Source organism: Tursiops truncatus, chromosome 21 (genome assembly GCF_011762595.2).
Source record: "Tursiops truncatus isolate mTurTru1 chromosome 21, mTurTru1.mat.Y, whole genome shotgun sequence".
Lineage (NCBI taxonomy): Eukaryota > Metazoa > Chordata > Mammalia > Artiodactyla > Delphinidae > Tursiops > Tursiops truncatus.
The window spans coordinates 13,474,439-13,490,903 of NC_047054.1; the positions used below are offsets into that span (position 1 = coordinate 13,474,439).

Here is a 16,465-nt window from a genome sequence, read left to right on the forward strand (position 1 = left end):
TGTATACTGAAAATACTTTCACTAGTGGGAATTTGTGAATTCTATTTTAATGTATTCGTAGGTTCTGAAGATTAAGACACGCACATCTTTTTTTAATTTATTTATTTTTATTTATTTATTATTTTTGGCTGTGTTGGGTCTTCATTGCTGTGCGCGGGCTTTCTCTAGTTGCGGCAAGTGGGGGCTACTCTTCGTTGCGGTGCGGTGGCTTCTCTTGTTGCGGAGCACAGGCCCTAGAGCACGGGGGCATCAGTAGATGCAGTGCATGGGCTCAGTAGTTGTGGCTCGTGGGCTCTAGAGCGCAGGCTCAGTAGCGCACGGGCTTATTTGCTCCGGGGCATGTGGGATCTTCCCGGACCAGGGCTCGAATCCGTGTCCCTTGCATTGACAGGCAGATTCTCAACCACTGGGCCACCAGGGAAGCCCGGAAATTCTATTTTAAAGGGACACGCGTGAATTTTTCATAATATTCTTAGGAGCCCAAAAGGAAGCCAGGTCTTAGTGTTTTTTTGTCAAAATTTAGGCACAGAACATTTGGGTTGAGCTGGGAAGATAACTCAGTTGCCTTCCTTGTTCTGTGCAGGTTCCCTTGGGTATACCAATTGGGAAATAGTGGTGTGGCCTTTCGCTAGGCTATTAAATGTTTCTTTTTTTTCACTGCAATTCCAAATACCAGTTACTTTGATTCTAAATACTGGTCCTTTGTTTTTTCACTTAGCTGAGAAAAAACAGTCTACTTCTAGGCTTTCTACCATGGATTCGTAGTGGAATCCAGTGCTTTGGAGCAGTGTATTGTAATGATCTAGAACCTATACTATAGGTAATACTTAGGGAATATTCCACCACTATAAGATATGGTGGTTCATGTGACGTTTTCCCCCAGAACCCGGGAGGTGAGGCTGGTGAGGAATCTGTGGATGACGGCACCAGTCGGATTAATGAACAAACCAGTTTTGCTGTAAACAAACTACGAGAACTAAATGAGAAACTTGACTATAAGAGGCAAGCTCTAAATTCTATTCAAAATGCACCAAAACCTGACAAGAAGGTAACTCTTCTGCTTTCAAGGTTGTCTTTAAAAGTTTCCATTTTTCTAATTTGATAAATAGTAGTTTTCAGTTTATGTTGAGAAGTGTTTCTTTAAAAAGAATTTCAACTCTAAGATCCATTGGCTTTTTTTTGTTTTTTGTTTTTGTTTTTGCTTCTAGTATAGAATTAGCAAAGCATTTGTCTTTTATCTATTATGATTTGGGGTTCTTTCCCATCCTCAGCTGTAACTCTGTGTCTTTTGTCCGACTTGCCTACAGTGCCTTTGGGGAAGGGGCTGAGCTTCCCCTTGTGCCACAGTTGTTTCTGGAAGTGAGTTAACTCTGCAAGGACAGTCTTAATTTTTTTTCTTTTGAACACTGCAAGTACAACTTAGAGCACCTCACAGAATTATGCAAGAAATACATTGTTTCGCTAGAAACCAACAGAATTTGAAAGTTTAAAAAATGTAAACAGCATCTCACTGTGGTATTCCTCACACCCAAGGGGTGGTGTGGCTTTCTGCTTTGTGTTCATGCCTCTTTGGTGGAAAAAGGAGGCTTCCCTAATGTAGGGAGGAATGGCTGGCACTCCTTGCTTCCCCAAAGTGATCTCCTCTGGCCCTTTTCGAATGTGCGTTCAGAAGCCTGAGTGATGAGTAAGTGCAGGAGGCTGTGCTGGTCACCATGAAGAATCAGTGAAACAGAGTCTAACACCTGCCCTTGGGGAGCAAATGTGCTGACTGTGGAACTGAACATTACAGCCCTTACTGATGATAAAATGCAGGATGTGCTTCCTGCAGGCTTTCTGAGGAGGGTCCTTGTGGGCTGCATGTTTAGGAGAGTTGAACATGCAGCCATGAGGCAAAGTTGAGGCAAAGCTGCTGTCCTCAAACTACAGAGTTGCATAACCTTATGGGTTTTCTCATTAAAAGAGATCCAAGGAGACGGTGAGCACAGAATTTTTTAAAAATTATTTATTTTTTAAAATTGTAGCCAAGTATACATAACATAAAATTTACCTTGTGTACAGTTCACTGGCATTAAGTATGTTCACATTGTTATATAACCAGCACCATCCATCTCCCGAATTCCTTTTCATCTTGCAAAACTGAAACTCTATACCCAGTAAACAGTAATTCCCCATCCCTTACCCCCAGTCCCTGGCAACCACCATTCTCCCTTTGCCTCTTATGAATTTAACTACTCTAAGTACCTCCTGTGAGTAGAATCATTCAGTGTTTGTCCTTTTGTGACTGGTTTGTTTCCCTTAGCATAACGTACTCAAGATTCATCCATATGGTAGCATGTGTCAGAATTTCATTCCTTTTTAAGGCTAATATTCAATTGCATGTATATACAACATTTTGTTTATTCATTTATCCATTGATGGACACTTGGTTTGCTTCCACATTTTGGCTATGGTAAGAAATGCTGCCTTGAACATGGATGTACAAATATCTCAAGACCCTGCTTTCACTTCTTTGGGGTATTGCTGGGTCATATGGTAGTTCTGTTTTAATTGTTTAGGAATCTCTGTATTGTTTTCCATAGTGACTGCACCGTTTTACCTTCTCACCAGCAGCACATAAGGGTTCCAGTTTCTCAGTATCCTTACTGGCACTTGTTACTTTCTGGGGGTTTTTTTGTTTTTTTTTTTTTTGTGGTATGCGGGCCTCTCACTGTTGCGGCCTCTCCCGTTGCGGAGCACAGGCTCTGGACGCGCAGGCTGAGCCTGCGTGCTCCGCAGCATGTGGGATCTTCCCGGACCATGGCATGAACCCGTGTCCCCTGCATCGGCAGGCGGACTCTCAACCACTGTGCCACCAGGGAAGCCCACTTTCTGTTTTTTGATAGCATTTGTTCTAATGGGTGTGAGGTGGTATCTCATTGTGGTTTTGATTTGCATTTCCCTAATGATTAGTAATGTTGAGCATCTTTTTATGTGCTTTTTGGCTATTTGTTTTCTCTGGAGAAATGTCTATTCAAGTACGTTGCCCATTTTTGAATCAGGTTGTTTTTTGTTGTTGAGTTTTAGGAGTTCTCTATATATTCTGGATATCAGCCCCCTGTCAAATAAGTGATTTGCAAATATTTTCTCCCATTCTGTGAGCTGCCTTTTTACTGTGTTGATAGTGTTCTTTGCACAAAAGTTTTAAAAATTTATGCAGTCCATTTGGCCTGTATTTTCTCTTGTTGCCTGTACCTTTGGTGTCATAGCCAAGAACTCATTGCCAATCCCGTGTCATGAAACTCCTCCATATTTTCTTCTGAGAATTTAATAGTTTTAGCCTTACGAGTAGGTCTTTGATCTATTTTGAGTTAACCTTTGTATATGGTATTATGTAAGGGCCCAACTCCATTGTTTTGCATGTGGTGATGATCCAGTTTTCTCAACACCATTTGTGGAAAAGACTGTCCTTTCCCACTTATGGTCTTGGCACCCTTGTTGAAAATCATTTGATCATATATGCAAAGGTTTATTTCTTGGCTGTCTATTGTATTCCATTGGTACATGTCTGTCTTTATGCCAATGGCATACTGTTTTGATTAGTGTAGCTTTGCAGTAAATTTTGAAATCAGGAAGTGTAAGTCCTTCAACTTTGTGGTTCTTCTTCAAGATTGTTTTGGCTATTCAGTTTTCCTTGAGATTCCACATGAATTTTAGGATGGATTTTTCTATTTGTGCAAAAACATAATTGGAATTTTGATAGAGATTGTGTTGAAACTGTGGATTGCTTAGGGTAGCATTGAGTCTTAGCAATATTTAGTCTTCCAGTCCATGAACATGGGATGTCTTTCCATTTACTTATGTCTCCTTTAATTTCTTTCATCAGTGTTCTGTAGTTTTCATCATAGAAGTCTTTCACCTCCTTGCTTAAGTTCATTCCTAAGTATTTTATTATTTTTATGCTATTGTAAATGGAATTGTTTTCTTAATTTCCTTTTTGAATTGTTCATTGCTGGTGTATAGAAACACAGCTGATTTTTGTGTGTTGATTTTGTATCCTGCTACTTTGCTGAATTGCATAGCATTTTAGATGGTTTCATGACTCCCAGGATGTTTTTCCTGTGGCAGATTGTTTCTAAGTTGAAGGAGGAAATAATTCTAATAGAGAAAGAACGCACAGAACTTCAGCTGCACATGGCAAGAACAGATTGGTGGTGTGAGAACCTCGGTATGTGGAAAGCCTCCATCACCAGTGGAGAGGTAGGTTTGTCTGCTTTTCTTCCCAGTTTATTAGGTATTTATTTCCAAAGTTTAAGTTTGACTTTATCAGACAAGATTTTGTTCCAAATAATTAAGGTTGGGAATAGAAAACTTATATTCATTCTTCTAGACTGCATTGGTCTTGCCTTCCTCACCCCGTATTTTCACTCTGGTTCATGACTGGGAGCTGTTACTGGGTTGCCTGGTGTAGATCTGATCTCCCTCCACTTCAGACAGAAAGTTGTCCTTGTTCATTGGAATCATAAGCAACTTTCAGATAGGAACAATTAATGTCCTTGAATTACCAATTTACTTTTCCACTGAGGGTTGAAATAAAATGGAAAGCACTGCTTGAAATTTGGAGATGAAGAATTTTAAATGTGTTTCTGATTGATCCGTCCTGCTGACTTCAGTGGCTCAAATGTCAATAGCTCTCAGATCTTTAATAATGAATATGTTTTCCCTTGAAGTAGAAAATATTTTGCTATTCTCTGAGGGATATGGGACAATAGTTTTCAGAATACACTGTATCCCTTTTCTTTTGTCTGTAAAAATAATTTCATTTAAAGGAAAGATATTTGTATGCATTTACATTGTTAGTGTTGACAACTCCTTCCTTCCCACCTGCCCGACTGTCGAAACCTGGAGATGAAGGTCAGGTCCAGAGTACCTAGAGATGATGTTACTAAGTGAAGTAAGTCAGACAGAGAAAGACAAATATCATAATGATGTCAGTCATATGTAGAATCTAATTTTTAAAAATGATATAAATTAACTTATTTACAAAAGAAACAGACTCACAGATTTCTAAAAGAAACTTATGGTTACCGAAGGGGAAACATGGCGATGGGGCAGAGATAAAATAGGAGTTTGGGATGAACACACACACACTACTATATGTAAGATACATAACCAACAAAGACCTACTGTATAGCACAGGGAACTCTACTCAATATTCTGTGATAATCTATATGGGAAAACAGTCTGAAAAAGAATGAATATATGTATATGTATAGCTTTGCTGTACATCTGAAACTAACACAACATTGTAAATCAACTCTCCTCCAATAAAATTAATTTTAAAAAAAAGAGAAAGTCCGGTCCACCGTATAGCACACAAATGACAAGATCCTGAGTAAGTCATTGTGACTGTTTGGCCCCATCATTGCCTCAAATGGTTGGTCAAATACTCAGCTCCTGAGATTTGCAAGGGCCCACCTGCCCAACTTATGTGTTCATCCCTGCTTTTCCCGTCAGCTCAGTGGCCTGACGCTCTTACCGGGGGAAGGGCTTAGAATTCACAGTCTCAAATTCCCTTCTAGTTTAGGCAGCAACACCACGCATGTTCTCCAGGAGCCAGCCTGACAGCACACATGTTGCGTGAGAGCTTACCAAGTGCCCTTAGTGTGTCTTTGGTGCTTGTTGAGCCTCCCTTTCAGGTGAGCTGCAGGGCCAGATACCTTTCTTGAGGGGAGGGGAGGGCAGTGGGGAGGGAAGGTTGCACAGAGCCTGGAATACCGTGTACAAACGCTTGGTCACCGCAGATGGAGTTGCCTCTGGGATGGACATCTAGGAAGGGGGGAGCTCAGGGGATGTGATGTCAAAAGGTAACAGGAGGCCGTTGGAGGGCAGAGAACACACATTCTGTCACCTTCTCACCTTTGCGTAGAGCTGCCTCTGACATTTCACAGTTTATTATAACTATCTTCCAAAGGCAAATACTGAGGGAGGGAGGAGAGGAGGAAAAACCCTCACGAGGCCCTTTGCCCTGGTGATCAGCTATCGCTCAGGGGCTTGCCGCAACCTTGGTTCCCGAAAAGATAACGGAAATGGACCCAGAGGGGTCACCTGACTGCCGAGAGTTCACGAAGCAGCCCCGTGTGCGAACCTGTGGAGGATGTGTTTGCCTCGTGCCAGCCTCCCTGGAGCTCTGAGAGGGCTGAGCCGCCGTGAGCTGTGTGCTCGCCTCCACCCCCCGTCCTCACAGGGGCACGGTGATCCTACCTGGTGGGGCTCAGCCGGTGCTAGGCAAGTTCGCTGTCTCCTTCTCTTGCCTTTCTGTTGATTCTTCGTCTCTAATTTCGGTTCATGACACTAATTCAAGCTTAGATTCAATGTATTTCCTTTTTGTTTCTTCTCTCATCCATTTACATGAAGAGCAATGGTGGCTATTCTGAATTATGACAGGGTGTGTGTGTAAGTGTTTAAGAATTACCTTAAGTTGGGAGGTAGGGGAAATTAGGTCTCCCAATGTGAAATTTCTCGAAAATGGAAATCACAGCTTGTGGAATCCTGTATTAAACTGGGGAAACCCTCATCCTTCTCTGAGAGAGGTTTTGGTCTCTCACACCTGTTCGCTTCCTGTTAATTTGCTTTTTCAAGGAAACCCAGTTAGGATGTTAAGTCTGCTATGTTAGTTTTCTTTTGCTGCACAACAAATTACCACACATTTCATGGCTCAAAACATCACCCATTTATTAGCTCACAGTTGTGTAGGTTGAAAGCCCAGCGCTGTCTGACTGTGTTCTCTGCATCGTAAGGCTGAAATCAGGTTGTTGGCCAGACTGAGTTCTTGTCTGGAGAATCTGGGGACAATCCACTTCCAGGTCCATTCAGGTCATTGGCAGGATTCAGTTCCTGGTGGTTGTGGGACTGAGGACTCTGTTCTTTTGCCGTCAGCACGATGTTGCTCTCAGTTCCTGGCAGCACTCCCAGACCCTTTCCGCATGGCCCTCTCCATCTTTACAGTGGCACATGTCAGACTTTTCTCGTGCTTCCTCTGATTCCTCTTCTGCTACTCGCCAGAGAAATCCCTCTGCTTTGAAAGGGCCCACATGGTTAGGATTAGGCCCTAGTTTAAGGCTGCTTGTCCATGTGACATGCCCTAACTGCCAGAATAGAACCCATCATTTTCAAGTCCTGGGGACTGTGTGGGGCATACACGCCAGGGAGAGGGAGATCCTGGGGGACACTTAAACGTCTTGCCTACCGTATCGCTCACTGTGCTTTTCGTTGCTGTTGTGTTCGTCTGTTTTTTCCAAGGTTACAGAAGAGAATGGTGAACAAATGCCCTGTTACTTTGTCATGGTAAGCTTACAAGAAGTTGGAGGAGTTGAAACTAAGAACTGGACAGTCCCCAGAAGGCTCAGTGAGTTTCAGAATTTACACCGGAAACTTAGTGAGGTATGAATTCTTGTGAACACAGATTTAGAATAACTGAAGAAGAGATTTAAGAGCTCATTTCAATTTTTACACACAAAGAAACGGATTCATCTTTCTCCTTTGCTGTTGATACTGGCAAAGTGGCATTTTCAGCTTGACGTTTAGAAATTTACTTGAAGATCAACCATCTAGTCTAGTCTAAATCCTTCAGGATAGATAATTGTCTGACCTCCGTTGTATCCCCCAGAACCCCAGAGCTGGAGGAGAGCTGGGGAGCATCGATGGCCATTGGTTTCAGAGCTGCCAGTTGTGACCCACTGCGGGTAGTGAGATCAGTTCTGGGTTCCAGCAATAGAAAGAGGATAGAATATATTGCATTTCATCACATAAAGGAATTGAATCAGTAGAGTGCGATGGTTGAGAGCACAGACTCTGCAGTGTAGCTCCACCGTATAGCACACAAATGACAAGTTTGGATCCAGTTTTGATCCTCGCTTTACTATTTACCAGCTCTGTGACCTGGACCTGTCACTCTATCTCTTTATACCTCTTTTTATTAATATCTGTATTCTGATATTAATAATGCCTTCCTTACCTATCTCACAGAGCTGTTGTAAGAATGAAGGGAATAAGCGTGTACAGAGCATTTAGAAGAACGTGCTGCACATAGTAAACATTATTTGTTTTTATTAGTAGTAGTTACAGTAGTAGTAGTAATGAGCACTGTTTCATGGTACTTTTGCTTCGGTTTTATGGGTGTGTATATTGCATATATGGATGTGTGTATGTCTGGGTATGTGTATTGTATGTCTGGGTGTGTATACGTTTGGGTGTGTGTATTATGTCTAGGTGTGTGTACTATATAATATATGGATGCATGTATCTGCATGTGCATTGTGGGTTGCAATGTGGTATGTATTTCCTACTGTGGATTTTATTTTAAAATGTTTGAAAGCTACTAATCTAGGTCAGTTCTTTTATCTGATAGATGAGGGAACGTGATCCCAGAGAGTTTAACTGACTCGTAGTAGGATGTATACATAACGGCCAAACCAGGACTAGAATCCAGGTTGTCTTAGTTTCCATTCACGATTTTCCCATTTTTCTCAGGAGTTGCATCTTCTCTAACTCTCCATCTACTGGAGCTAATTGCCCTTTACCCCAGCAATTAAAGCGTTCTTCAGTTGTTTCTACCTTCATTTAAGTCCATTTTTCTCTTGCTCAGAATGAACTGATGCTGGTAAAACCCTACGGTCACCTCTCAGACCCTTCTTTTGCAAAGGAAATATGTCTGTTTCCTTTCACCTTTTCTTCTAGGGTGATTTTTTAAAAACACTTTTAATCAGTAATTTCTATCAAGAACAATTGCTCTGAAGCGTTAGAGGAAACAAGCCTTATAAAATTTCACGTCTGTCCTTTTGTCTCATTATATTTCTTCCTCTGTGGCCTGATTCCTGGGTTCTTCTCTCACCTTTGGCATTTCGTATTGTGTGAGTTTTTTTCTTTTCTTACTTACTTTCTTTTTTTTGGAGTTTTCATTTTTTGAAAGAACTCTTCCTGTTGACAGCTGTGATAGGTCCCTGTCGGGGCTGCTGTGACCCTGAAAACAGTAGGAGGGAAGGCCGTTGCAGGCACTCTGTGCTCACTTACTTTTCAGCACCAGTGATCTAGTCAGCATATTCCAGTGGCCCCAGTGCCTTAGTGAAGAGGCAGCGTCTGGAGCATTTGGAACCCACTGTCCTCCCGGCGTCTGAGGGGCAGGCTGCAGAGTCCTGCGGGCACTGAGGCCAGACTTGATGGCCAAATGGATGTGGGTTTCAGCCCCGATCCTCAGTTGTCCCATATGTAAAGTAGGGGTGACTCAGAGCCGTTACACACACCCAGCCTCTAGCACAGTGCCTGGCAAAATGCAGGATTTAATCCACAGAGGGAAGTTTATTATCTGTTAACATACTTTATTATTATTAATATATTTACATTCTGCAGTTTGCCCTTGAAAGGCAGTGATAAAGCTACAACCTGAGTTATTCTTTCTCTCCATGGTCTTCTTTTGTCAACCCTGATAACTTTTTACAGAGATGTTGTAAACAGAGCACATTCTAAGAGAAAAGTTCTTGCTGGGAGCCACGTGTCCGTACCCCACACACTGTGCTCCGTGCCTGTGGTGCAGACCCACCTTCCCAGCCCAGCTCCACAATTTCCAGCTTCCAGGCGTTTGTAAGTCCAGGGACAGGCGTTAGCTTTTTTCGTCACATGTCCTGTTCCTCCGGATTCCTTGAGCCTGGTTAGAACAGGGAGGTTTTCAAGGTCTTCAGTCTCAGAGGAACCTAGTATAGGAAGAGGATACTCGGTTTGTTCTTATTAAAAATCTAAAATTTTTTTAAAGATTTAAATGTAATTTCAATATACTAACATTTAATTTTTTTCCCTCACAGTGTTTCCCTTCTTTAAAAAAAGTCCAGTTGCCTTCTCTTAGCAAGCTGCCTTTCAAATCTGTAGATCAAAAGTTTATGGAAAAGTCAAAGAATCAATTAAATAAGTTTTTACAGGTAAGCAAACTTTCTGGATATGGGAGGAAAATTAGTTATTTGGGGGTTATTGGGGGTTGAACCGTCATCATTCTCAGAGTTTGCCTGTTTGCTTCCTGTTCTCACAGGTCAGGACAGATCCTCAAAATATCTTTGGTTTTGGGTTCTGGGGTTTGTTTTTTGGTGATATATGTATGTATATATGTGTATATATATGTATACTCTACAGACAGAAAATGCAGATACCATGTGTACGGCTTTCTCCAGTTTCACAAACTGGACACACCCTCATAACTAGCCCCTAGTCCCAGAGACAGAGTGTCACCAGTCCCGCCAGCGTCACCACAGGTGACCGTGGTCCCAACTCACGACCACGCGCTTACAGCTGGTTTTGAACTTCACATGAGTGGAGTCACAGGGCGTGGACCCCCTTCACTCAGGATCGTGGGCCTGAGGTCCTCCCATAGGGCTATTTTAGTTGCAGACCGTTCTTTGATTTCATTTTTGTTCTCGTTTTCATTGTTGAATGGGCTTCTCCTGGCGTGAAACCCCTGCAGTCTGTTCGTGCTCTTGTTGATGGGCGTTGGGAGAGTTTCCAGGTGGAGGCTATTAATAAGCTGTCAGTGCTTGTCTTTCGGTGAATAGCTGCTGGGGAATCCCTAGGCATTTGGGGTTTTCAGTTTTTGTGAGTGGTCATAGCGGTTTGTACACTCTCACCAGCGGCATGCAGGCTTCTGTTCACTCCACACTGGACGGTTTCTTTTGTGAAGTTAAAGTTGTGTCTGCTCTTCTGTCGTGTTGCCTGTCTTTTCCATATCGCTTTGCAGGAGTTTCGTGTGTGTTTTGGATGTGCATCTCTTGTCAGAGCAGATGTGCTGTGGCTATCTTCTTTCTGTGGGTTGCCTTTTCAGTCTCTTAATGAGCATAAGTTCTCAATTTTAATTTAGTCCAATTTATCCATTTTTTTTCCTTTTGTGGTGAATGCCTTTTGTGCTTGTGGAGAAATCCTTGCCTACTGCAAGGTTCTAAAGATAGTTTCCTTATTTCCTCTAAACGCATAACTGGTTTCTTTCACTCTGTCTTTAGAACATAAGACCGAACAAAGGTATACTGTCTCCAGTAGCAAACCACTATTTATTTTTTCCTTAGGTGGGGCCTCTGTATTCAGGGTCTAGTTAAGTTGCTCACACCACGGCCCCCAAAGCCCGTATAGTTCTCAGGGGGCATGGACCTTTGCCTTGTGAAACACTTTTTGCCAGTGCAGTAGTAGCTAGAAGTCCTGAGACTTAATAACGGATGTTGCCAAATTCTTAGTAAAGGTTATGTTATATTCAGTTGGACCAGGGTGTGAATCATAGTAAAAGTAGGTACATTTTAGCTAGAGTTCCCTTGCAAGGGTTCCTAACTATTTTTCTCTCATATATTCATCTCTCTCTAAATATATATGTATTTTTTATAAATATATAAATGTGTGTGTGTGTGTGTATATATATATATATGTGTGTGTGTATATGTATATATTTCCCTCAGGAAATAAAATAATTGTACCTTTGAAAAACTTTCCGAGTTTAATTATGGCAGAACTGGGATAGAGAATCATTAATGTTTAAATGCTATTACAGGAGAGAATTTAAAACTGAAATATTACCATCTCGTTGCTGATTCAGAACATCTAGGAAATATTAAACCCACTCAAGCATTGTACCTGATTAAATTGTTCAGATGAACTAAAGGTCTTGTTTGTGAAACGAATATGTATTATTCAAAATCCAAGCTTGTGAAGCCCCACGTGTGTAGCTCTGGGATCTTGCAGCTGATGCTTCCGTTTCCTTCCAGCCTCTGCTGTTGGGGGAGGGAGGGTCTCGGGTTGTCTGGCGCTTCCAGCCCTTCAGCTGCCTTTCCAGTTGTGCTGCAGAGACCGGGGTGCCCCCTGCACTTTTGGGCATGCAGGGAGGGGTCACTCGTGCCCCTGTTGGGTTGCTGGTGATGGAAATGGGTTAGTGATTCCTGCCCTGGTGCCAAGAGAAGCATGTGCTCTGTGCTGCCAGTAGGTGGCGTGGGTGAGGCTGGGGGCGGGGACCATCTGCCTGAAGAGGTGGAAGGGGCATCTCAAGGAGCCATTTGTCTTTTGATCAAGAGGACTGTAAGTCAGAAAGTAATGGTTTAAATTGCTTTTCATTTCCTCAAAGACTTCATGTGAAAGTGCTCACTATTTAATAACTTTAGGTAGATTACACAGCAGACTGAAGTTTCAAAATATCATCCCACCAGCTGCAGACAGGAAAAGCAAGATGCAAAAGGTTTAGTCTGAAAGGCAGATATTATTAGGTCCACAGGACCTTCCAGAAAAGAGGATTCCATTGAGTGAGTGTTTGTGTGAGTATTTATATATGACACATGGTTCCCTTCGAGGTATAGTGATAATAATCCAGCCAGTCGTCCCTCACACACAGGCAGCTTACTCTAGCCGTCCCCGCAGTAGTGCGGCGCCCACTTCTGGGTGTGCACGTGCTGTTCGCTCTTCCTGGAATGCTTTACTCTCCTCATCTCACACTGACTAGTCCTCTTAGAGACTCCACCTGCGTAGGACAACGTGCTCTAAGCCTTTGGGGGGAAGGAGTGGGAATTAGGATTATATTCTCAGCCTGAAGATGTGATAATATCCCAATTACACCTTGCCCCATAGACATAATCTTTGAGAACATTTCTAAGTTCTCATACATGTTCAATTTGGTTACTTTCCCTCATGATAGAATATAACTTAGTCCAAAGACTTGTCATCCTTAATGATTTCCTTAGTTATGTTGATTGCATTATTTGAGACTTAGCATTGGTTATCATTTGCTACTATTTGATAAAAGAGTGCTGGAGTGGAGATTAGCTAAAGGAAGTCAAGGTGGAGGGAGGCTGTCTCACTCCTAACCCACCCTCCCGTGCAGCTGAGCATCTAATGCTCTACAAAAGGAATAAAGGCTCGGGGGCCTGCCTGGGAAGGCAGTAGTGACCCCAACTGCCTGTCCCCTAAATCTCCTTCCCCACGTCTGAGGCAGAACCTCCATCTTCAGGCCAGTCTTCCGCAGGACACAGGAAGCTGACAACCACTGGAAGGCGGTGGGGGGGGGGGTGGTGCCCGGGACCCCCGTCCCCAGTGTGGCACTATTGGGCATGCTCGGAGGTGCTTTTCTAGGGAGGGTCACAGGGTTTATGAGATTTCAAGCTTCGTCTGAGCAAACATAATGTGAACGTCATGGACCAACTCCTCTGGGACCAGAATGTAGCCTGTTCTCCCAGCAGAGAGGGTTCTGCCATCAGAACCCCAGTGTTCCAGCCCCCCAGGGAGTTACATCATCCATGGGGCAGGATTTCTCATTTGTTCATTTATTCCTAAACCCTGTATCTGTGAGCACCAGACATTTACACGTTCTTGTGGTCACATTGTTAATTTTCCTGTCTTATCAGTAGCACTTGCTTCATACGTCAACTTGATGCACGTTCTCCTTTCCTTTCTCCTAAGGCCAGAGAACTTGAGCACATTTCCAGTTTATGGGCCAATAAAAACAGTTATAAAATTATGTAAACATACGCTGCCTGGGGAAGGTGGAGCACAGGGACAGAAAACTACTGGCTGCCAGGCAGTTACCACCACGTGACAACCCAAAGCTCTTTTTTCAGCTCATGTACAAAGTCTGCACGCATGTAGCCATGAAAGGGTTGGGTGGGATCCTTGTGTAGTGTGCGGAAAACACCCGTGACTTTCGAAGGCGGCAGCCCCCGGATCTGCAGGCGGTTTGCGCAGTGAGACTTCACGTCGCCCTGAGCACGAGCAGGGCGCTCCAGTTAACCCACAGAGTGCAGTTTGCCATCAAGCTCGGTGAGAACTCATCTAATATATTTTATTTCAGGAGGAAAGGGAAGTGGTTTTAGGTTCAGAATTACGATGAAAGTAAATTTCCTGGGACAGTCAACTCTGCCTTCACTCCTCGTGGCTCCCAGCTCACAGACGAACCACACAGGAGGCATTAATCCTCTTTCTCCCACAGAATCTGCTTTCAGATGAAAGACTGTGTCAGAGTGAAGCACTTTATGCCTTTTTGAGCCCTTCTCCTGACTACCTCAAGGTTATTGACGTGCAGGGGAAAAAGTCCACGTTTTCATTATCCTCATTTCTGGAAAGACTCCCTCGCGACTTCTTCTCCCATCAGGAGGTGAGCTGTCTGAAGGTTGTATGTTTTTGAAGCATATTTAAGCACACGTCTTCTGGAGGCTGTTTGATGTGGCAGGTGTTTGTGGAAGGCCTGCTACAGATGGGGAGGAAGCAAATACCTTGAGTCACCATTGCTGTCATTTGGGGACAGGGTTGATCACAAGGTAGGTGAGTGGCATGTGGATGGAGGTTCTGTGGGAGGCCCTCTGCGGAAGGTGGCCTGGCTGGCGCCCGGGACGGGGGCCAGCACCGCAGAGGGCTTGGAGCTAACGTTGAGGTTCAGGAGCAGAGGGTGCGTGTGCGGAACAGTCAGCAGGTCTTTGGGCCGAGGGGGGGCTTCGGGAGCGTGCGCTGAAGGAAATGAGGCCGAGGGTAGGAGGAGGGGCAGGGCCGCTGCGCTGAGGAGTTTAGGTTTTATCTGAGGGAATGGAAAGCCGTGTCACGTCCTGAAGCAAGATGCACCTCGCAGTGATGCGGGTGGGTGAAGGAGTGAATAGACAGGCTGCAGACATTTGCCATCTCATACCTGGCCCTCGGGCTTCCCTCCAGGGGCCCCTGACTTGGCTGAGGCCTGCGGCCCCTCGTTTGGCTCTCCAACAAGCTACACGAGAGCATCTCCGAAATGTGGCGTCTCCTTAGTTCAATGCCAGACGCCACCGCCTCTTCACCAGAATTGGTTTAACGAGCTTGGACAGAAGGAAGTAACCGTGGAAAGCAGCGTCTGCTTTGCCGCGTCCTGAGCTGGAGCAGAGCCCGTGAACCACAGGGTTCCGCCTGCCTGCCTGCCTGCCTCCTTCCCTCCTGGGCACCTCCCCGCCTCTTTCCTGCATGCCACACGTGTCACGTCTGGCCGTACTTGGCCCCTCCCCTCTGTCACCTCCCATTTATCCCTGCACCTCTTGGGATTCACCCTGTGGCCCAGTCACTCCGGGAAACTGCTCTCGGAAGGAGGAAGGCCAGTGGCCGACCGGCAGCCTCCTGCAGCCTCTGATGCTGCTGGACGTGCAGTGAAGCCGTGAAGCTGGGGGTGCCCCTCCGGCCGCTGACTTCTCAGCCCTCTGCTCTGCTCTGCTCGTCACGCCCCCAAGGCCCTGTTGTTGGGCCGCTGCTTGTTCCCGCAGCCTCAGCTGCCCCCCCCGCACACATCCGAGTGAACTTCCTCAGCTGTCCTTCCACTGCCTAACGTCTGCACCCCTGTTGCAGCTCTTCACCCTGCTTGGAGAAGCAGCCACGTGCATGCTGGTCACCTCCCTGCAGAGCTAAGGGCCTCTCAAAGTCGGGATCCACGTCACACTCGTTGGCACTAGCCTAGTGCCTGGCATAAATGAGTTCTCAACGGAAATTTGCTGATACGCAGATCAAGAAGTGAGACTAGCTGAAGTACAGAATAAAAGCTTGAATCAGAGCTTTAAAAATAACTAAATTACTTTAAATTATACATGTCTTTAAAAAAACAGTGAATTTAAAATATTTCAAGTTAAAAAGCCTTCCTTTTAAAACTCAAAATGGTTAGAAAGCTGTTTTGTTATCTCCGAATTCACTCCTCATTAATACAGTGACAGAGGCTTTTCAAAATTATTTTAGACCTTGAATGAGGCTTTAGGATCAAGCTATGCCCTGAGTTTAGATACACTTTGGCCTCTTTGTGAAAATGCATAGGTTTCTGCATGTAGGGAAGTTGAAGGATTGTGTGAGGTTGAACTATAAGTGCATCATTCGGAATTGACCCTGGGAGGAGAACGTATCACCTTCCTTGGATGAGTGACCTGCTTCCTGTGACTTTACTGTTCCCCCAGGAGGAGGCAGAGGAGGACAGTGACCTGTCAGATAGTGGTGATGACGTGGATGGAAGGAAAGACTCTTTGGCTGAACCATGTTTCATGCTGATTGGGGAGATTTTTGAACTTCGAGGAAGTAAGCTTCTTTATTACTATTCAGTGGTTTTGCTGGTTAAGTGGTTACACACACACACACACACACACACACACACACACGTACAATATCCCTTTGTTCCTGAATCAGACATGTATTTATATTCATTCAGCAAATACTTTTACAGGCCAACGAGATACCAAGGCAGGTTCTGAGGACACAACCTTAGGACAGATATCCCTGTACTCATGGAATTTAGGGTCCTGCTTTACCCTGCACCATGTTCCTCTGTATACAGAAAGCTTGAATGCTTTGAATTTCTTTTTATGTGACTTAGCATCGCCTCATTGCTTCATCACCAAAAGGTATACAAAAGTTAATTTTGCATAGCAGAGGAAGAGCCCTGTTGTTAAAGGTGGATATGTGGCCAGGGACGCAGGGACGCCCGAGCCTGCTTTCAGCC

At 44.3% G+C, this 16,465-nt stretch overlaps 1 protein-coding gene across 15 annotated transcripts in view; it reads left to right on the forward strand.

Moving 5' to 3' along the window:
• SNX25 (sorting nexin 25) overlaps positions 1-16,465 on the forward strand; it is a 108,506-nt gene that overhangs the window by 84,322 nt on the left and 7,719 nt on the right. For 4 of the 15 annotated variants that reach the window (XR_002173542.3, XM_019921387.3, XM_019921384.3 and 1 more), the window contains 7 exons: positions 884-1,048; positions 4,105-4,236; positions 5,559-5,675; positions 7,279-7,419; positions 9,834-9,947; positions 13,967-14,131; positions 15,927-16,044. Coding sequence is in view for 10 of the 15 variants with exons in the window: in XM_019921387.3 (XP_019776946.2) it covers positions 884-1,048; positions 4,105-4,236; positions 5,559-5,675; positions 7,279-7,419; positions 9,834-9,947; positions 13,967-14,131; positions 15,927-16,044 (952 nt within the window). In the remaining 5 variants the exon portion in view is untranslated. Of the gene's footprint in view, positions 1-883; positions 1,049-4,104; positions 4,237-5,558; positions 5,676-7,278; positions 7,420-9,833; positions 9,948-10,054; positions 13,798-13,966; positions 14,132-15,926; positions 16,045-16,465 lie in introns of those variants that run through there. The other 11 variants (XR_004524319.2, XR_002173543.3, XR_002173544.3 and 8 more) reach the window with 9 other exon arrangements.